Here is a 22,647-nt window from a genome sequence, read left to right on the forward strand (position 1 = left end):
CTTTGCTCAGTAACAGAGTGGAATTTCTCTGTGCAAAAGAGGATCCCACAATACGTGAAGAGGGAGACATGCCGCAATGAAACTGCCAGGGGAAATGTAGTGGGTAAAATGACTTAATTTCAGTTGGGTGGTAAGTGGGTGTTTGCGTCCCTTAGGTGTGAGGGTGTCCTTTTGGTTTTAAGCTTGGTTGTGAATTACTGAGTTCCCTTTCCGTCTGACGGGGCGAGGCTGGTGCCTGCGTGCGTGGCTGGGGTCTGTGGCCACGAGGTATCAGGGCTAGGTTTAAATTGGGTTAAGGAGCGATTTCATCGCCTAAATGTGGCGCTGTGCGTGGAGTGAAGAGAAGGGCGAAGTAACGGTAGAGCCATCAGTGGGGCTGCATCAACGGAATTCTTTCAGGATCCGATAAAGTCTCTTTGCATAACACTGGCTGCGCTGTGCTGCCCTCACAGATGAGCTCCTTGGGGAATATATCTGCTGTGCTGCATTTTGATGTATATTTATGTCATTAGTAGCTGCAAAAATCAGGATGTTCTTCCTCTCTCCTCAAAGACAATCTCTGACAGTAGTGCCCTGAAGTACTCTGTTCAGATGCTGACCGATTTGAAAGCTGGCCTGAACTCATCAAGGCTCTTAGTTGATCAGAAGAGGACAAGTTTACTGTATTAATTGCTTTCAGTTGATTGAATGCTTTTTATACAGTGTCACAAGCTCGCAAGTCTAGCACGTTCTCCCCTAGGTGTAGCTTTCCTTTCCTATCCAAAACTATGCTTCAAAAACTTAGAAATGTGTGATTTAAACCTCACATTTGGGCCTTAAGAGTGTTTTATGGGTTTAGCAATGATTGTAAATAAAATAATTGTAAATAAAAATTGTAGCCATCCGTAAGGTAACGTTGCAGTGGTGAAGGTACATGGGTAGCGGCGAGCGGCTGCTCCGGGTCGCCGGCCGTGGGCTGGGGCGAGGAGGGTGACGGTGAGGGGACACGAGCCCGGCCGGGCCGTACCTGGGAGCTGCTCCTGATGGCTTTTCCACAGATGTCCAGCTTTGTCAAAAACCAGTAAATCTTGTGAAGTTTATTTTCCTTATAGCATCTGTGTTTTATAATGGTGCTTTTAATTTGTTTTTTCTTTGTCTGCTGGGATTTCTTTTGTCCGGCACTTTCAGGCCTCCCTTTTTTCCTCGGTGGAAGTGAGTCCGTTAGTGATGGCTGGCTTGGGAATACACCCCGGCCAGGCCAGCACGGCAGCCGCTCCCTCCGTCTGACAGCAAAGCCCATTGTTGTTTTCTTTCTTCACTTTTATCCTCAACTTAATCCATTTTTCCTTTGAGTATTTGTGGAATAAAATGTCTGGAAAAGTGTGGCGCAGGTTTTGGGTGGGTGGTATGATGGTGGTTTTGTTGCAGACTGTCAGCAAACAGGTACGGAGGCAGAACTAACGGATCGTGATTTCTGTGTCTCAGTAGGCAACACGTATCCGATTTAACGCTGCACTTGTAAATAAACTTCTGCTGTCAGACTACCAGAGCCACGACATCCTCGGCTTTTTGCAAGTCACTTAGTAAAATTAGTGAGAGATTTACCAGCAGCTTAAATTGAATCATAAGACTTTTTTTTTTTTCCTTTTATTTTTCTCCAGTGGAAGTGTCAAAGGCTGGATTAGGGTTGACTGTAGGAGTTTTTTGGCTATGATCAGGAATTTGGACCTTGAGTCTATAATATTTGCATGAAAATAATGCAAGTGCCTCCTTTCATGTGCACCCCGAGCTGTGGCCCAGGCTGGGGAGGAGGTGCAGGCGGACGGGAGGATGCGTACGGGGAAAATAAACCTTAGCCTAAACTGGCTTTAATGTGTTCCATGCACAGCTCTTGAACTGTCATCTGAAAATCTCTTTCGTGGCAGCCTCTGGAAAGACAGATACTTGACCAAAAGGACTTGCCTTGCACAGGGTCCTGAGGGCTGTTAAGCTCACGCTCTGGGCCATTACCAAAGGAAAGTGCCTCATCGCTCGGGATGCTCTGCTGGAAATGTTCAGACTGATTCTTGAGAGGCTGTGTTTGCCGTGAAATTGTGATGATGGAGATTAATTTTCTCTAAATTAATTGCAATAGAAAGCATTCCTTGAATAGTCAGTAGGGTGTGATTTGTGTGTAGCTGTCAGTATACAACCAAGTTAGCATTTAAAGTTAAATCGCCAGTGCGAAGTGAAGCTGCTCTGATTGAAGCTGTAAGTCCAGAGGTTTGTTTTTTATTAATATGTGTTAATATATGTATTTCCTTACAAAAATGAATACGTGCTGTCCACACGTGGCAAGGTAACCTGAGTACAGGATTGTGCTATATGAAAAATGCCTGATATTTCTAGCGGACTTAAACTTTGGCTTATTTGTTGCTTGTCCTTTGACTGTGAATCAACAACTGCTTGAGCTGTAGAAATAATGTTGATGCTTGACTGCATTCTTTGTGCTCTTTTGGCCTGATACGGCAGTCCTGTGCACACACAACTCCCATTTACTGCAGGAGGAGTTCCCTAATTCGAAGGGCTGGAGGAATGGAAGGTGACTTTGTCGAATTTCTGGAGGGGTACAGGAGCACACCATAAAATTAGGGGGGGGGTAAAATGGCTTATTAAACGTAATGTGTGGCACCATTTCGTTCCAATGAAATTCAGAATGCACAGTACAGCTTTTGCTGAGAGCTTAGGAAAGGAACAGCCCTGGTCATAGAGTGCATTTGCTGGATCCCCAGGGCAGCTTTGCAGTTAAGACGACAAGCACGTACCTCTCTGATAGGTCTGAGGCAACATACAATGAAGATAGAACACTTCCATCTTAAAAATAGCTAAAAATAATTCAGTGTAAATGAAAGCAAGTATTTTTACTTTTTCTACTGAGCATGATTTTACTCATCCTCACCGTCTTAGTATTATTGTGGTCAGATTTTCAAGAGAAACTTTACTGCCAGAAATAATTTGTCTACTTTTTGTAGCATTCCAACTTTTAATTTTTGACTCTTACAGCTTCTAATTACATTTATTTACAGTTAAGCAGCTGAATGTTGCTGCAGAAACTACAGATTGGCAGGCAATAGTTATTGGGATACGTGTTAGGTATTTACAGCTTTTCCATTTATCATAGCTGAGTTGTTTTGTCATGTTTGTGCTGTGAATTGCTGTGCATTATGAGCTCTGGTTTAGTTAATTTTTACTGATGTTTGTGTACATCAGAATAAGCTATACATTTAAAAATGAAATGCTTGACCTCTGAATGCCTTTTTTTCAAAGAAGCATCATCTTAGATTTTGGTCCCCTTCATCATCTCTTTTACATGTTTCCAGTTCTCTCTGTATAGTTTAGTAATTTTTTTGTTTACTTTGTGTTTTCTTTTCTTTTGTGTGAGCCTAAAAACTTGTAGGATGTTGTTGCTACAATTAATAAAAAACTCCTAAGTGATGACTTAATCCTGCAGTTTTCTGAGTATCCTTGACTGCCTTGGGATTCCTCCACTTGTGTGAAAATAAAGCAGCTCATCCTTGTGTAGGAAGGTCGTCTGTAAATGCCTCGTTTCTCTGCATGCAAATATTCTATTGAATCAACTGAAGGTTTTGCATATGGAAAACTACATGATGTTAGGAGCAGAGGGCACAGAGTAATTAAATGTGCCTTGAGAGGGGGAGAGAGGGCTGTTACAACACAGTCGTTTGGTTCAGTAGTTCGTAGTTAATCATTATATTCCTAACAAGTAAAAGAAAACAAATTACAGACATTTGGAGCCCCCTCGGTGGATACCGTTGCTGTTTGCTGTGCTGCGTGCAGTTGCTCGTGGTGGATATAGGAGAGTGAAACACTTTCAGAGAGGCCTTGATTACATGCAACAGTAACTAATTAGACAATAATGCAGACAACTATTCATATTCCTTTCTGCAAGCACCAAGAATGCATTATGAAACTAATCTTAAAAAAATTAATTGCATCTCAGCCTGAATTTAAAACTGAGCTGTTTTGGTGGGGGGTTTTTTTCCCCTTTTCTTTTTATTCCAAGTTGGTGCAGGAAAATTGCTATTAATGAAATCTGCTCTCTGAGACTTGAATAGGCTTGTTATTCATTAAAGCCTTGCTATTTCTCTTAAAATGTATTGACCAATGCTCAGGCCAGATACTTAACACAAAATACACTTTGTAATTTCATGATTTTTGTTATTGTGCTTTTCTAAGATGCAGAGGTCTATGGACTTTGTAGAAAAAACAAATAAAACCCCTAAGCTTACAGTTATATAGTATTAAAAGAAGGGTAAAGGAAGCATGGAGTGTCTTTAGGATGATGAGACATTCATTAAGATTTTTCTGCCTTCCTTTTCCTATTTTCAATCCATCTGAAGTACCATTAAAGCTTTTCAGGCAGCTTCCTGTGAGAAACCCTTTTCTGTGCTGTTTTTCTTCCTTGAAAAAAGGTGGCTGCTCTTCAGGCAGATTGTATGGATTTGGCCTGGGATTTGTATAATATCTATGTAGAATGCATCGGTTGTTTAGGAACCTAATTCCCAATATGGCTCCCTTTTGATTAAGAACAAAGCCAGCATTTCACAGCATTATAGGAGCACAGAAAAACAAGTTAATGATCTAAACCTTTTAATTCATGGTTGCTTGTCTATTTAAAGTACTTTTGATTCTGTTATAAACAGACTGGCCCCTTTTTTGTTTAACTTCTTTCTTTGGTTTCTTCACATTTCTTTCTTTACTGTCCATGAAATTTGTAGCTAGTTTCCTTTTCTAACCGAAGAATGAAAGGTTGTGACTACAGAACGATACAGAAAGTAAGAAAGCGTATCTAAACTGGGCGTATATCCAGCACAGACTTCTTTGAAACAAGCTAAATTTAGGGTTGTTGGGATTTTTGTGTTATGTTTTCGCCTTCCTTTTTTAAGTACCTATGTTTTGTTTTCATCTTCTTCGTCTTTTTTTGAATGAATATGAAGTTTGTAACTTTTTCAATACTTTTCTTGATTTTTATATATAGCTTGGCGTGGATTTATTTTATATAGTTACTTGTTATTTTCCTCCGGTCTTAGTTCAGCAGATTACTCTTATGTGTGCCTTTATCCGCAGAGACAAGAAAAGTGACCTTTTTCAGGACTTACAATTATCAACACTGTATGTGGTACTTTAGGAAAATAATTCCCTTCCAGGTATTCTTTTTTTGTTGTGTTTTTTGGTGGCTTTTTTTTTTTTTTTTGTTAATAGAGAATTGGCATCCAGAGCTTGTTCTTCAAATTGAACTGGAAAACTTTTTGGTGAACAAAACTGTCAGGCAAGCAGCAGCAGCAGGAATAATTTCCCTTCTGTGGAAGGGGACTTTATCCCCATATATAAAAATGAATATTTGCTGCTTCCATTGTCATTTATTTTTTCACCTGAAATGAAGATGACTTTTTATAGATATGTTTTTGGTTACAATAGAACCTTGTTAGGTTTTTTCTTTTTTTTTTTTTCTTCCTGTCTTTTTTTGGCAATGGCTTATTTCAGGCAGTTGTTAGAAATGATAAATGAAGAAAAAATTCCAATAATGTGTTTTATTATGTCTCTATCCCATCAAGGTAAATTGAACAGCCAAGACACTTACAATAACTTCACGAACAACAATCCTGGGAACCCTCGACTCCTGCCTCTTCCGAGTTTGACTGTGGTGTTGCCTCTTGCTCAAATCAAACAGCCAATGACATTAGGGACCATCACCAAACGCACAGGGTAAGTGTATCTGCACAAACCTTTCTTAATGTTTGTTATTTATAATTAATAGGGAAATATTTTGTGTTAATAGAGATATTTATGTTTATTCCTTATTTTAATTTCAGTGTATGGGATTTCACGGCAACAGAAGGGGGGTGGGGGGAAGAGGAGACAAGGAAAGAAAACCAGCATCAGAGAAGTAAACAAAGCCTGAAAAAAATCTCTCAAAATTCAGGAGTACTCATTTGGGTGGGTCGTTTTGTTGCAGTCTACCGTATGGGAAATACCGTGTGCTGGGATCAGGAGAAGGTTCACACCAGGAGTTGGTATGAAACATGAGCAGAGCTGTGCTCAGTCAGAATAAGTTATGGCTTTCCTTTTTTTTTTTTTTTTTAAAAAAAAAAAAGTTTGTTCATTTTGATTTTCAAAGTTTTCAAGCAGAAATTATTTTTGACTATCAGAAATGGAGAGACAGTAAGCCAGGTTGAGCATAAAGACAAAAGTTAATCCTGCTGTTTTCTTGACCTTATTTTTCCTCTGAAGTGACTGTTCTGTACTATGAAATTCATGTGTGGCCTTTCGTTCTGCAGCCAGCTGCACTTTGGTCCTTCTCACTGTGCCATGATAAAGCACTTCAAAATACTTGTTGTGAAAAGCTCTGCTCAATACATGTACCTTATAATAACTAAGAGGATTTTGTCAGCTTCATAAACTGAAACAATTTTAAGTCAGTTGATACTGTTCAACAGTTGATAGTTTTTTCTTGCTAAATTTCAAATCTTCGGGTTTTGCAATTAATTCATAAAGCTAGTGGGTGATTATTATTTTCCCCCCCGGGCCCCCCCCCCTCCTCACTTTTTGGCTGTTTAGATCCCTGAATGTTTTCTGGTTAAAAGTCTGATCCATTAATTTACAGATGCCTTTTATAATTTTAAGAAGACTAGATCGAGTATGGCATGTAGTTTGTCAAAACGATTGAGAGTCATACACGTTTGTAATATTTTCCTGCGTTTTGGCAAATGGGTGCAGGCACTGTCTTGCTTCAGTGGTTTCTTGCTCAAACCCCGATAGTGAGGTGAATTTTACCTTGTGTTTTGTGAACCGGGAATTATTTTTCAGGTGAGAGCTCACGGATATTCCTTCTGTCCCTGAGTAATTCTCATATTCTGTGCTTGAGTGTTCAGGACATCCTGTAAAATCTGTTACTGTTTTGTTTAGCACACTAAATATGCATGATGACGTTCTGGAGCTTACATATATATTCACATATGTACGTGTGTATCTATATGCATGTCTATCTAACGATCCAGTCCTGCTCACGCTGCTGTAAACAGGAATTTCATTAGGCTTATTGAGCCAAATCGTGAACTACGAACACGCAATTGCCCTGAGCACAGAGACTGACTGCAGATAAGTCCTGAACTTCATAGATAATTGTAAATGGAACTTATGAAACAGTAAAGAAACAGTATGAGGGTAACGTTGTGGTTTAACTTCTTCTAACTTCTTCCGCACGTACATTTTGTTTGCTTATTTTTGCCTTTTTTTTTTTTCTGCTCTCATTTAAACACAGGTGAGGAAAAAGATTGCGCTAGCAATCGGGTGAATGTTGAAAGTATAGAAAGGTGTGATCTTGGAGGAGACCAGGAGGGGAGGTAGAATCAGAGAGGCTGGTGTGCGTGGAGATCAGCTGTGAGTTACAGCTCCTCAAAGAGGGAAGATATCAAAAAGATGACTTCCAGAGTACAGCCAGAGACGGTTATTGTGGCTCTCTTGGTAGACTCCTAGGAATGGAACAGACACTTAGAACTAGGTGGGACAAGACACAGAAAGAAAATGAAAAGCCATCGGGAGGGTCTGCCGGGGGGAAGGTAGGGTGATAGGAGCAGTGGTGAGGCTGGTGATTTGAAAAAAGCGCTTGGTTTACAATAGTGATTCATGTGGTGGCCTTTACAAAGGCTGTTTCTGTAATGCTGTGGTGATACCAGCAAACATTTCTACAACTACTGCAAATGTAATAGTCTGCATTATTTTATTTAATGTTTATTCTTAAGTATCTTAAACGCATTCAGAGAGTGTTCATATTCATGGTTTTCTTTAAGTGAATTTTACTATTCACAAACTGTCCCTGTCCTGTTGTTTTGTGTAATTTTTAAAACTAATTAAATTTCAAATATTCAGTGAGGCTTATGTAAGGGGGGAAAACAACAGTCATGGGAAATACCCTGCTGTGTAAATAGAGTTTTCATGAATGAGGATCATAATTTTCAGTGAAGCCCGTGTAGACGTGTAATGCTAAGCTGAGACCTTCCTTCATTTGTTCTGTATCCAAAATATTTTATGAAAGTACACAAAATTAACATGAAAAGCTGTATTTATAAAGCAGGGATTTAAGAAGAATGCCTAGGATCCAAGAAGCCTGGCATGCCTAAAATGACCGAATTGAGACAGCAGCCTTAACTTAAACCTCCAGGGGGCAAAGCGTGTGTTTAACATATTTAACATCTGCCCTCATATTTCTAGAAACACATAGCAATGTAAGTCTGTACAGTGTAATATTTAGACAGGACAGGGACCATCTGCCTCACTCTGAGAAGTGTAGGAGGCATGTATTACTGCAAATGGCAAAAGACAGATGTATTTACACCTACATGGTCAGCACCTTTAAGCGCTGCTCCAAGGAAACAAGGCTCCTCTTTGGGAGCAGCTGCTTAACCTTGTGATTGTGCAGTGATCAGAAAAGGAGACGAACTTGCTATCAGTTGGATTTTACAGTTGCTGTTCAGTGGCCCTCAAAGCAGATTCCTTCTCTCTTGTTGCTACTTTTAAAGAATTAAAAATTCAGTCTTTTGCAGCGCATTTCTAAAAGTAAAACACAAGACTAAAAGAATACCATGTAATTAGCAGTTCTGGATTTGTCTGGTTTATTTGCTTTTAACAGATGAAAACCTCTTTTAATGCTAGACATCTTAACTAAGTTTTGCTGGGTTTATTAACCAAAAAGTCAAGTTGGGTTTTGTTCTGCTAGTACCTGAGACAGGAAAATATTTTTCGGGTACTGGCGGAAGTGATCAGTGCTCTTAATATCATCTGTCTCGATCAGAGCTTCGAAGAATGTCATTTCACTTGACAGGTGGAATGGCAGTACATTTTTTAAGTGTTCACTGTAGCCCTATGGGAATGAAAGACCAGAGTCTGGAGCTGTGTCATGACTGCGCTGTTCATCACAGATGCTTGGGTTTTTTTTGTGCAAAGTTGTAGATTTTGGAACGCTTTCTCATCAGTCATTAAACTCTTTTATTCTGAATGCAGTTTACGTTCTCAGCACTGAACATCTCGGAGCATTACCTCCCTTCTTGCCATCACTATTGTGTCCTTGTTCCCTGCCCTTCGTTTCTTCCCTTGCTGTTTCAAGTCTCTCATAGTAATTTCCACACCTTCATGAAGCACTTAAGTTTTGTCCCTCTATTTTGTCATCCCATTGACTTGCTTTTCTGCAGTTTATTCTGTCAGCACATTCTGAGAAGCAGATCGGCTTTCCCGAAGGGGCTCTAACACTAATGAGTAAGGAAGCATCTTATGTTTTTAAAATTAGGGGGATGTAAGACAGTAAAGGAGCTAGATTTAGTAAGTCTTTCTATATCCGTGCCTCAGTTTCCCTCCCCAAATTTTAATAGTAATGCTGAATTCCGTGTCAGGTCTGGTGAATGGGTTAATTCATTGCTCATTTACAAAGAGCTTATAGTTTTGAAAGGGGAAGAACTGTATGATCCATCTCATGCTTGTCTATAAAAGGCAATGAATCAGAATGCTAGAAGACAGCTTTGTGCTTTGCAATAGCTTTATAAGCGTTCCTTGTGTTTGGAGTTGTAGTTTCCAGTTCGTAAGAATGTGGGGACACAGATGAGCTGTAATAGGAAGGAGGGAAATAAAAGATACAATAATTGCCCTAAAAGAAAAACTGTTGTTAAAGCTGGCCTCTCTGACAGCAGCATTTGTTTTAAATTTCTCAAGGGATATGGTCGTTATATTTGTATCATACTTCATTCTCAAATTCATTATAGCTTTAGTGAAATTCCAGGATGTAATGTGCGTTCGTTGGGTCTTGTCAAAACAGAGACATCCAGTGTACCTTACAGGAAAAGGAACAAGCCTTACTTTTTTTTCCATCCGAAAGATTTAGATAGTGTGTTTTTACACATGAAATTCTATCCGTTCATCTCATCCCTCATTCCACCTCCGATAAGGAAGGGGAAAAGTAGGTAAAGTGCCTGATGCAATTTTTTCATTTTGGTGTGTCTCGTTGCTTATATTGTACTGAAAATTGCTGATAACCCTTTGTTTATTTTGACTCAGAAAGCTTAATTTGTCCCAGGTTCTACTACTGAAGCAAACAAAAAGAAGGAGTGCAAAGTCATGATGTCATAATACAATTAAGTAGGAAAAAGTAACTAAGAAGTCAAGCAAAGTAAAGCTAAAGAATTCAGTGCAATGGGCCAGTTTTCCTGCATGTTGAAGCCAGATATTCTCTTTCTGGCACATTTCTCAGACGTGTTTTATGTCACCTTTGGCTTTTATAATACATTTTGGTAGTAAAGCAACTACTGTAATGTTTTCTAATTGGTATGAAATACAGTTATTTGCACTAAATTTTGTTCTGGTGTCACTGTTAGTGAAAGGATTCTCGCTGTGGCAACATATAGCCATGAGGGTTAGAGCAGGTGAGTATTGCACAGCTTATTGAAAGCTTAAATAGTTTTTAATAAGCATGATAACACAAAAATCAAAGAATGTTTCAGTTTCCAATTTGCTAAAACTTAGAATCAGATTAGAAATTAAGAAAATGCTGTTGGAATTTTGAATCGTAAATTGTCTTCATTCCATAATTTTCTTTTGGAATTTCTCACTAGCTATGAGAACAGGGAACCTCCGTGAGCTTTTTGCCTTGGCATTGCTCTGTTGCTGTCACCGAGCAGAGCCATCTGGTGCTGTCTTTTCAAGGTTGGGTTATCCTGTAATTTGTACGTTCTTTCAATTAGCATACCGTCCGTATTATGTGAAGGAAGTAGTGAAAAACAATTGCTTATATGAATATCATAGGAAAGAGAATTGTGATCTTAAATGAAATCAGGTCTCATGAACAGAAAGGAAATGCCAAGTGTCTCTCAGGCTTAAGGCTTTTTATTAAGACTCAACTGTAGCCTTTGAAAGTGCAATTACAGTTTCTTCATGATACAGGATTTTGTATCCCTGTTAAACAAACAAACAAAAACAAACTTCCGTTGAGGCATGTATCCACCTGGGTCAATTTGTAATTAAAATAGAGAGAATTTGTTAATTTACAAGTATAATCAGATCAACATAGTATGTTATGAAAAAAGAGAAAGGCCTATGTTAATCTTCTAAAATGTTCTCATGAGCTCAGCGAAATGTCATTTGCCTGCTTTTTGCAGACAGAGAAACTGAGGCAGAGAGGGGGGTAACAAAAAAAAAACAAACAAAAACCCACAAACTTGCCAAAACGTCCAGGATCATAATTTAGAAATTCTGAGATCCCAGTCAGATTTGATCACTCTCCGATAACTCTTCAAGTTTATACTAGACGCATTCTAGGTTTTCAGTTGCGTTGGCTATGGGTTATGCAGAAGACTCAGCTTTCCATTACATGTTTAAACAGTGCAGTAGTGCTGGACTGACCTTCTGTTGAGCCATTAGAGTGGTCTTTGACTTAGGGACTGAATGTGGAGATCATACAATTCATGTAGTTCATACAGTTTAATTGGGTTTTATCACTATTCAGAGGTGATATATTATGTCTAGAAAGGCAGCTGATTCTACCAAATGAGCTCACTCTCCCCCAAAGTGTTAACCACACATTTAGTTAAATATGAACAGTGAAAGGCTACTCCGTTCTACAGTTCAAAAGATCTTCCATATGGTTTTGGGCCTATATTGCTAATAAAAAAAAATAGGTTTTTTCCCTGCAATATTCTGGAGTTTATTGGATTTTTACGTCTTTGCATGTCAAAGAATATGTGTTAAGTTTGTACCTTCACTTAAATGTGTTTTTAAGAGGATGTCTTCATTCATTGATGTGGTGCTTGTGTCAACTTTAGTTCACAGAATTCTTTTTTATCAGGCTGGTATCTTTTTAATTGTCTAGGAGTATGGCTGAGTGCTGTATACATCTGTCTATGAGAGACCTTTTCTGTTAGTCCATGGCCTGAAAATATTACACTTGTTTCAACTAGCCAGAATTTATTGCTGAGTCAGAGTATAAAAAGGAAAATGACACATTGGCATTTACAGAATCAATTATTCGACAATTTTGTGGATGATGTTACATCCCAACTGAGAATCAAAGAAGCCTTGAGCGTGTGAGTAGCCCTAAATTTGCCTCCTCTTCCTCCTCTTCAGATTTTATGCAAACGTCAGTATGGCGGTGGCTTTTTCAAGGGTGATGTAAAGAACAAGGCAGATATATCCATTTAAAATGCAGTAAAATTAGTGGTGTGTGATAGCACTTTGAAAACTATATGCTGTGCAAAATACTTGAACGGAAAATAAAATAAAACCATGGTGTAGATAAATTGTTGAGTGGCCAAAAACATTAAGCTCTGTATCGGGTGATTTTTAACATCAAATACAATCGAAATAGATTAGGGTTCTCTTTCCCGCATTCCATGCAAGCTTTTAAGTGGGGGAATAAGATTGCTGTGTCATACAGTTGCTAAAGATTTTGAATTTAATGGTGTGTTGCTATCCTAGGAAAAGGGCTGAGTATTTTTCTCTAAAAGGTTGTGCTTGTACCTGTTGTTTTTACTCAGGACTTGCCTCTTTTCAGTAAATTTGTAAAACTTCCCCACTCAGACCTTCAGTGTTTCATGGAAAACACCGGTGTATTTGTTGCTTTCGACGCTAATTTACTTTTCCTGTTAGTTTTGACTTTAATGTCTGTTTATGGCTCTTGACTGCTTTTGCCTCAGATTTGTCAGGAGATTCAGGAAGGAGACCTAAACTGTGTCTGACTTGAATTGCAGGGTTAAAGCCCGCTTGCAGCTGGTGCATCGTGTCTGTCCCAGCCGTTGTGCATGAGGAGCCTGCCCCGTCAGCTCCTGCTTCGGGGGGCGGTTGCGTTGTCAGTGGGACTGTTCACGTGAGCGGTTTGGTTTGTGAGCGTCAGCATGCTGGTTTCGTTAGAGGTCTACATCTCTTCCAGGGCATCGTGAATGGTTAAAAAAAAAAATTTTGTTTACCTTCTGCATAAATCTTAATAGCATGATATACAGTGTACTTGTGGTAATTGAGTTTTCATCTAATTTCTGTGCATTTTTCCCCTTTACGTGAAGACCTTACCTGTTTGGAGCAGGATGTTTTTCCATAAAAGCTCCGTGGTGAGTTCCCAGTTCAAACCCAGCATGCCTGTGATTCATTTGCTGTCCTCACTGAAAATAACTCCGTGCTTAGACTTTTTAATTTTGGGTTAATTTATTTTTTTAATTTGTTTACTTGCATGGCTGATCCATAGGTGGAAGCACTGCATAATTTCACTTTTAAACTATGGATGCGTGTTCACCATCAAGCATTGCCAAAGAAATGCATTCACTTTTTTTCATTTTTACCTTTGAGAGGGCATTTAATTTTTAAGTAGCAGAGAGGTTGAGAAAATGAAGTATTTCCCAGTGGGCAAAAATGTAATATCTTTCCAAAACAAGCCTCTTTTTTTCTATATAGTTTCCTTTATTGTTGTAGCACTAAGTTACTTACAGACAGAAAACATCGATGATGACCTCTTGAAAATAAGGCAGATTAGCAGTGAGTGGACAGTACTGCAGTAAGAGAGAAGCAGAAAGTAAAATGGGCACTGAAAAAAAAAAAAGCAGCTTGTCACACTTGAGAATAAAAATAAACCACAGTTCCATTAAAATCAGGATATTCAGAATAATTTCATTTTAATATGTAAAATTGCAGCATAATACAAAAATGCAGACAGAAGAAAAAACAAGCTTTGACAAGTTTCCCTGTGTGGGAGCTCAGTTCCATGTTCAGGCAGGGCTACGTAACCTCCAGTCACCTGTGATGAGGTGGGGGTTAGGTGGTGGAAGTTTTAGGCAACAAGAACGGCAGACGTTTGAACACTGTGCACCTTAGAAAGTTTAGAAAGTTTTAGCTAGGAGTTTTTTGGGGATTTTGGGGAGTTTTGGTTTTAATTTTAGCTAAAGATACTTATTAGCTATATCTATCAGTATCTGTTAGAATATATGCATGTGGCTCGTTTTTCTGCTACTAGAAGTTTGCTCCACATGTATCACCCCCTTATGTCTCTGTCAAAATACTGTCTTCAGCAGAAAGAACTTCTTAAGACCTTCATTAGGCTTCAGACCTCTGAAGAGAACGGCAGAGGACAGCTGATGAGGGGTGTGGGAGCTATACCAAAGACAGGAAAAGCAAAGGCTCTAAATACGGCCCTGAAGGAGAGGAGATGACGTCGCCTTATTCCTAGAGAATATCTGAATTCCTAGAGAATTACTGAAGTAGTCTTCCCAAGGACCATTTCTAAATGTTATTTACGATGCACCCAAGTGTTTTGTCTGTTGGTGATCTGAGAACTGGAAAGGTTCTGGAAGAAGAGTTTTCAAAGTGGATTGTCTTAGCAAATGGTCACCCCCTGCATAAAGCAGCAGAGACGCTTGTCAACCAGAAATGATTTTAGATTGAGCCAAGATTAAAAGGCCTGGATTACAGAGGGGGATGTATGAAACAGAGACTCAAAAACTGTTGCCTGTCTTTCACAGGACTCTTTTGTGGTTTGTTTAATGCCAGTGCTAGCTCAAAAATATGGTCTTTACTGGCCTACAGAGAAATTAGGATAAAAAAACACACTTTGGGTGGGGGAAGAAATCATGTTGTTTCCATTAAGGTCTTAATGAGACCTAAAATTATGTAAACAAAATGAATGGAGATTGGAGAGCTTACTGCCAGGCGAATAAAAGAGCCTGCCATTTCTTTTCTGGCTGCTTCTTGCTTTAGTCATGATTTGACAACTGGAAACATGTCTTTGTTTTCTTGTTTTAGGCACAGTGATAAATTAATTAACATTCATGTCTTTTGAGACAGATATGCTTTTTCAGTCATTTCATGTGTAATTGCAAATTTCATGCAGTATTTTTCTCCTGATACTTTTGGTGCTGCTTATGTAGTCTAGATATATGATTTCTGAAGGTGAAAGTTTTATGTTTCCATTTCAGTGGGTTTAGCTGTGGAGTTGTGGATAAGTCCTTTTGTTTTTATGAATCTGATTTATTTGAAGCCTATTCATTTGGAATAGGAAATCAATGTGATTCTCAATCTTTGCACACTCTTAGTATTTGATTGATAATATTTGAATTTGTAAAGCCGTTCCCTCATCATATATATGCAATTTATTTATTTTCTTAAAGCCGTGTCACTTGTTTTACTATGAACTTAAAGACAAATTTAAGAGCCAGCAGTATTTTGAGAGACATAAAGGTCTTTGAGGAACACTCCATCGCTGTACTGCGTAGCCTCTGGTCTTCATAGTTGCCTATGGTTTTAAAAATATTTTAATAGTATTAATTCTTTCTTACATAAAGTAGAAAAATAATAATAAAAATGTAGACTAGTTAAAATATTGTCATTAGTTATGACTTTTATAAAGAGCTAACACAATACATTTTCAGAGATTATGGCAGAGCCTGATTCAACAACTGGTAGCACTGAATTGTTTCAGTAGCTCTTAATCTTTCCTTATTGCATTGTCAACATGGAGGAACTTGCATACTATTGCTGAGGCTCTTTATTTCTTTTTAAGATCTGACAAAGTGATGTCTTAATTTTCTTTTTAGTTTGCTCCCATCACTTTTTGTGTCATTTCAGTAGAAAATGCTCATATATGTTTTTCATTGGACATGTGTACATCTACATCTCAGTGCTTCTGCATTTAAAATGGAAATAATCCTCCAAAATCATGTTAGAGAAGTTAATTATTATCAACAACACAAATTTCCGCAAATATGGTGGTATTTAGCTGGAGTTTGGGATTAACTTTACTTTTAGTAGGCGACTTTGTCACTGGCTTTAGCTGGGGTAGGTGAATGTCAGGTGTTGCATGGACATGACACGAACATGGTCTTCAGTAGAGGCACAGCTCTTCTTGAATTTACAGCAGAACAGGAACTATGGAATGGAATGGGTTTTTTTATTAGTACTGTACTCCTGCTGCAGGTTTCTGCACAGATACAGTTGGGATAAAAATACTGCTGTGTCTCATGGACTTGATGTAGTTACACAGTTGGGTAGATCCAGACAGAAAAAAGTACACTGCCTTTTTATCCTCCCTGTGTCTTAAATGTAGTGCTGTTGTTTCTCATGTGGAAGATTGAAATTATCAGGGTGAATGTTTTGATCCGATTAGCTTCACTTCTTTTCTTGTTGATTCCCAACAACCTGCACTTCTTCCTGCATCGCAACCCCTTTCAGTAAAAATATGGAACAATCTTTGGAAAGTTAGGATATTATGAAGATTCTTTTAAATTAACTGTTTTTAAAAGTGAGGACAAATGTGCCTTAATTTCAGATCTTGGAGTAATTTATGAAGTGCCGACAGGCTGAGAGCAAGGAAAGAGCAGGAGTTCATAGCAGAAACCAGTCAGTCACCACCTACCTTCAACGTTATTGTTTTGTTATCATTTATAAAGCTGAGAGGATGTTTGCATCTACATAGTAATGAGGATTTATAGTTTCCAAGTTGTTAAAATATCATGATGACATGAAAATATATTTTTCTAATGACATTACTGTTACTGAAAATAACTGGGCTTTTGAGTTTACTGAAGGAAGGAAGTTTGAGGTGGAATGTATTGATGAAAACTCAGGGATAAAGTAGAATGGAAGATTCTTAGTTAAAACAGTTTTCAGAATAGACTTGTTGACGTCTCGGCAGTTTCTTCAGAAATATGTCTAAACCAATATGATGCACTAGTATTTTTTGTTGTTGTTGTTTGTCTTTTATTTTTTAGCAGGACTAAGTTTAACCGCATGAGTAATCGTGTTTTACAAGGCCTGCTCTTTCTGTCTACAAAACATCATTCTTGAAGGGAAAATGTTTTGGCACTGAAACCAACACTTAAATGCATGCCTTGAGAGATGTACATCTTAAAGACATGATGTAAATAGAACATAGCTTAGACCATTTCCTCTAAGGTTGTTTATATCTGTATTTGATTGAGCATAGGTCTTGGGACTGAGGGTGTGGAGAACCCTGCAGAAATGTATTGTTAAAGTACCAGAACCCCTTCTGTTTAAAGGCTTGAAGAAATTGAAGTCACTTCTGTCTCTAGAGAATAGCATCTGCGCCCAATTTTTTTTCCATTTTAAATTATTTTAATCACCTCAGATTGTGTTGAGTAAAAATTGAGAATAGTAAGAATATTAGGATAGTGTAGAAAGATTCTCTTTTCAAGAGTTTATCGGAGGAAGTGAATACGGCTGAATCGTATCTGTACTCATAGTTTGCTTTGTATTGATTGATGCATAACTGTCCTTCTGAACAATGTTGTTCTATATTAAAAACAACCATTTATTGGTTGAAGTATAGAGCAGTAAGTAATAAGACTAATTAGTGGATACATTTGTATTTTCATTTCCGAAGGAATATTAGCATATGAATATTTGGAAGGTGAGAGCTAAAAATAGTTATCAATACACAGTTTGATACAAAACTTGTTAAAAATACTGTTTCTGTGACGGGTGACTATTTCAAAGTGAAAGAAATCTATTCTGAACTTTTCTGAGCAGCTAATGAATACTTAATATGTTAATATCAGTTTAAATATTCTAATATAGATTGTGAAGTGCCACTGCAAGCAAGATAATACATTTGTAGTCAGGAACTTTTTGGAAGTCAGATTTCTGATCCAGTAATCTTTAGCTGTAGTTTTAGCAGTTGGATATTAAGTGCTTGGTGGTGGTTCAATATCAGAGTTACTGACTATAAATTGCGATTGCTCTTTTGGGATGTTCTGGCTTCTGCACATACGAGAGCTTCAGGACTGATCTAAGTCCATGAAAGTTTGAGCCTTTCCATTGACTCTGGTCAGCGTGATGGAATTCCTTTTGAAAGGTCATTGTTTTGGTTTTGGTTTTGTTTGTGGTTGGTTTTTTTTCCCCTTCTACATGAAATGTATGACCGTAGGTTTGTGTAATTTATGGCAGGTAGCTTATCCCTTCTGTGCTTTGGTGAGTCCATCCGTAAAACTGGCAGAGTAATACTGCACCAGGTGTTGGGAAGCTCAGTTACACTTTCTGTAAATCCCTTTCAGAAACTTGGCTGAAAATACAGTGCAAGTACAAACAGTGTTTTCTCCCATTTTCATAAATGACCTCATTGTATTTGCTGCTTTAGGTGAGTTCGAGTTGAAGGTGATCTTAAATGTTTCCAGTTGCACGCCAGCAGCGATGGAGGCTGCGTGTTTGTAACCATGTGCCGTGTTTTCCCTCTGTCACTTACTACAGCTGGTTGTCAGAAGGAAATGAAGTGTTGGAGATCAGTGCGAGTTTTGCCATGTACCTCGGATCAGGACCAAGCTGTGAGGGACCAAGGCCCCGGTCTTTGGGCAGGCACAGTGTCTGCAGCCAGGTGCAGGAGTTTTAGACAAGCCCAGCTTGTAGGATGATTTTGGTTTAACTTGTTTTTCTTACTTTATTTTTACATTATGTTGATCCATAATCAGTTCTTGCATTAATATCCCTGTTGATTCGCTCTGTTGAACCACTTCACCTGTCTACAAGTAATTTGTCATTAACAAAAAAACCAAGTAGTATGAATTAAGAGCCATTATAATTATGCAGTGTTTGAATTGCTTTCTGCTCTTTTAAAATATTTTCCTGCTGCTTAATTCCATCATACTTTCAATAACTTGTTTGCACATACACATATGCACACGCACACTTCTCAGAATTGAAGATCATTACTTAAAAATGACCGAGTTAATGTGGTGGTGTTATCACAGGCTGATATAATGTGGAATAAGAAATTAATAGAAAAAAAAAAAAAAGGAAAGGAGGGAGAGGTAGCAAGAGAAGGGAGCAGTGAAATAGAAAGAATGGAAAATAATCCAATTTAAAAGACTGGAAAAAAGGTAACATGAGGAGGAGGAATCCTGCGTGAGCTTCTCAAACAGCTTTTCTTTTAAGGAAAGGGTTGAATCCTGGTTTAATGAATTGAGGAAACAGGCAATACTCCGGACGTAGCTTTGAGTTTATACAAAGCAGAATGTTACGTATCTTCAAATTCCTCTAAGGAGGAACACTAAATGGTGTTTCCATGAAACATAAGTATAAACCACTGTATCTGCTACATACACATTGTGTAGTTTCAGAGGAGAACGTTTCTTATTCTCTTTTTACATGATATAATTACTGATTTGTTTTAACCTCACAAGTGTGTGCATTGTTTCCCTTTCCTTGTGTCCTCTGCATGTCATTCCCTCTTACCCTTTGCCCATGGCACACGTATCCCAGTGGTTTCAGTGGCACCAGGGCTGTGCTGAGTCATAACTGAGCGGCAGTCAGTGTTAGTGTTACTATAAGTTTCTCTTGAAAATGCCAGAAAATACTAACCACTCAGAATAACTGGCCCAGAATCTGTATTTTCATTCCCAAAGGACTTAGGTTATGAATGTTCATGTTCACATTCACTTTGGAAGTTGTTTCTATTGAATGCAAGTATTCAATATTGGGTCTTTTAAACAGTCCAACTAATTCTCCATTACGAGCCAGTGCTGTTCTTCAGGTTAATGAGTTCAGTGATCAAGGGGAATTTGGGACCTATTATCAAGAAACACTAAGCATCTGTAAATCCTGCTAAATCTTATGAGAACTGCAGATAACTCACCATTTCTGAATTAATATCCCAGAATGGCTATTAAGCAAGGAACATCTTAAGTTTTGAGAATTAACTTTCATAATTTTATTTTGTTCTTTTTTTAAGCAAATCCAAACCAGCTCCACAGATTTCACCCAGTAAATCTGTGGGAGGAGAGTTTTGTGTCGCTGCAGTCTTTGGATCGTCAAGGTCATGGTTTGCAAACAATCCTGGTCTGAAAAGAGAAAAAGGTTGGTATATTATGAAAATAGGACTTGCATTTAAATTTAAATTCTCAGGTTTATTTTCTCATTTTGTGATAACTTCTGAGCAGATGATGCTTATCTGTAGATTATGTTCCTTAAACTCAGCGACAATGGGGATTTTTGGGAACATTGTTGGGGTGCTTTTGATAAATAGGACAATTTACAAGAAATTTTAATTAGTGAAAGAATTTCTTGATCTTTTATTATGATTCAGTGACAGAAAACAAACTGATAGTTCAAAAGATAATGTGTGAAGCGTCACTGAAAAAGCTGGGAGGTAAAGGTGAGACATCTCCGCTAAAGCAAATGTACAGACCTATGTTTGGCAATGTGTAACTACCTGAACACACCTTGGTGAGAAACTCTGTTCCACCTTCTCTTAGATGAGATATTTGTATTTTTTTGAAACAAGGGGAAAAGTATGTGCTTTGTACAATTTCCTCTTTGTCTCTCCAGCCCTTTCACTTCTCTGAATTCACGTTTTTGACTGCAAGCCTACAAAGGCAAGAGACTTAAAAGAATAAGGAGTCTCCTGGTTCTGTAAATGTTTTTTCTGTTTCTGCTGTGCTATTGCAATAAGATTGTCTTTCTTCTTGCAAGCAGATCAATCAAAACAGTTTATAGTGGAGTCGTTGTATATTATCAGTTGTTACGGCAGCCTGGTGGAGCACGTATTGGAACCACGGCCGCTCAGCACTGCTCCGAAGATTAGTGATGACACCCCTTTGGAAATGATCACGTGCCCAAGAGCCAGCTGGACTTTGGTTAGGTAGCTCATTCCTTTTACTACTTCTTTTTGTCCAGAAAATGGTTGTGATTTTTTTTTTTTTTTTTTTTTCTTGGAACGGGTGAATGAACTGCATCATGATTTTCACACATATTTTTTTCTTGAAGTTTATCTTAAAGACTCTTAAAGGTTTCCATTGAAAGAGAGAACTCTCACTAGCAAATTCAGGCCTACCTTTTCATATAGTTCTGTTGGGCCTTACATGTCTGAAGGGGAGCTCAGCATTTGAGTACTGATGTAGACGAGGAGCTGCATGAACATGTTTACAGATCAGTAGAGATCCTTGTCAATTGCTGATTTTAAATGATCGGATTGTAATTTAGCTTTTTATATAAGGACTAGAAACAATTATTTTAATAGTGTTAAAGTCCAGAATTCTGCCATGAGACATGAGTGAGGTTTTCACGATGAAGCATTGCAAAGAAATAGGCAAGTTATCTTGTAAGTAGCTGAAGGTAGCATTTCTGAAGACAGTTGAAGAAATTATTCCTGACATCTGGAAGAAAGTAAACAAAAATTGATGAGAAAGTGTTGTCAGTGCTTTTGACGTTTTAAAATATTTTTCTATCGATTTTTCTTGGCTCCTATATTCCTTAGTGCTGCTTATGGCTGGACTAGATTGATCAATAGTTGATTTACCAAGCTATTTAGGAATGGCCCACCCTAATTAAAATTACAACACAGACTTCTAGACCATTATTGTTGAAATGAGTAGGTTGTAATGGAATTGAAAATTCTAATTGGATCAATAGTCCATAACTTTACACAGCATTATTTTCACAGTTTGTAAATGCTCAGTGACTTTACAGTATCGAGGCAGTGCCAGTTAACAGAACAAAAAAGTTCCTCGTTCCTGTGGTGTGTTTATATAACGTCAGCATCACATAGAATGGTCCTAAATGTATTTACCAACTGAATCCAAACTGCCTTCATCATTTTTTTTTTTTTTCTGCGCAATACATGCTGCGGTCAACAAACAAGTATTGTCTTTCCCTCACGGTCTGCGCGATTTGGTCGTGCTGCTCAACTGCCTGTGGTGTATCGCAATGTTTGAACAAGCTAATTTAAATAATTACAAACATTTTGTGAGCTTGTATAGATAATTACGTGTGATGACAGAAACACTGATTTACATTCTCTGTATTAGCTTGAATATTAATAGTCTTGTGTTTTACCTCAGAACTCCTCAGTGGAATGAACTCCAACCACCATTTAATGCGAACCATCCACTGCTCCTGGCTGCAGATGCCGTACAGTACTACCAGTATCTTCTTGCTGGCTGTAAGTAGCTGACAACCTTTTGTCTTATGTGCACGTTTTAATCAGAGTGTGACTTTCTGAGTTGGTTTTCCCACCTGCATTTATTTCAGTACGTGTTCTACCCCAGAATAGGGCTTCACGTGACCAACTACATTAGTAATGATAGAGTCGCAAATGTAGTTTCTTTTTGATATGAATCAAAGTTGGGAGGCTATCGTATAGCCCAAACGTGAGTGCTTGGCAGGCCTCGCAAGTGAGACCCACTAGATCCCCTCAAGTCTGCTGGGTTTCTTCACCTCATTTCTTCTCATGCTTTTAGCCATTTCCTCTCGTGAATTCAATACTCAGTGACAAGCGAGTCCATCTGCATTTCCCCCCTCCCCTGGAACTCCTGATTGCTTGGCTACTTCCAGCCAGAGTCTCAGACAGCTGCTTCCCTCGGGAGCCTTGGCATCGCTTCCAGGGACGGCTGCCCACCTGCCTCGTCCTGTGTCTTGTCCAGCCACTCGTTTGCAGGCAGCCAGTATGCACGGCCTTGCGTGTTAGAAACATTTTTATGTATCTCTATCTATAGATATATGATATGGTATTGTATATTTTATAGAGATATAAACCCTTGTATTTTATATTGGTTTTATAGACGAATGAGTATTTATGTCATTTTTTATTTTGACAATTTGAGAAAGAGAAGAATATGAATGATGAGTAGCAAGTCTCTTTAT

General features: G+C 38.3%; 1 protein-coding gene across 1 annotated transcript in view; it reads left to right on the forward strand.

Moving 5' to 3' along the window:
• The window catches only part of BCAS3 (BCAS3 microtubule associated cell migration factor), a 368,528-nt gene that overhangs the window by 131,681 nt on the left and 214,200 nt on the right, over positions 1 to 22,647 (forward strand). Inside the window, exons 16-20 of the mRNA XM_086475025.1 lie at positions 5,595 to 5,745; positions 13,077 to 13,121; positions 19,739 to 19,863; positions 20,482 to 20,647; positions 21,846 to 21,946. Coding sequence (XP_086331151.1) covers positions 5,595 to 5,745; positions 13,077 to 13,121; positions 19,739 to 19,863; positions 20,482 to 20,647; positions 21,846 to 21,946 — 588 coding nt within the window. The remainder of the gene's footprint in view (positions 1 to 5,594; positions 5,746 to 13,076; positions 13,122 to 19,738; positions 19,864 to 20,481; positions 20,648 to 21,845; positions 21,947 to 22,647) is intronic.

The sequence above is a fragment of the Leptosomus discolor genome, chromosome 18 (assembly GCF_034619465.1).
Source record: "Leptosomus discolor isolate bLepDis1 chromosome 18, bLepDis1.hap2, whole genome shotgun sequence".
NCBI lineage: Eukaryota > Metazoa > Chordata > Aves > Leptosomiformes > Leptosomidae > Leptosomus > Leptosomus discolor.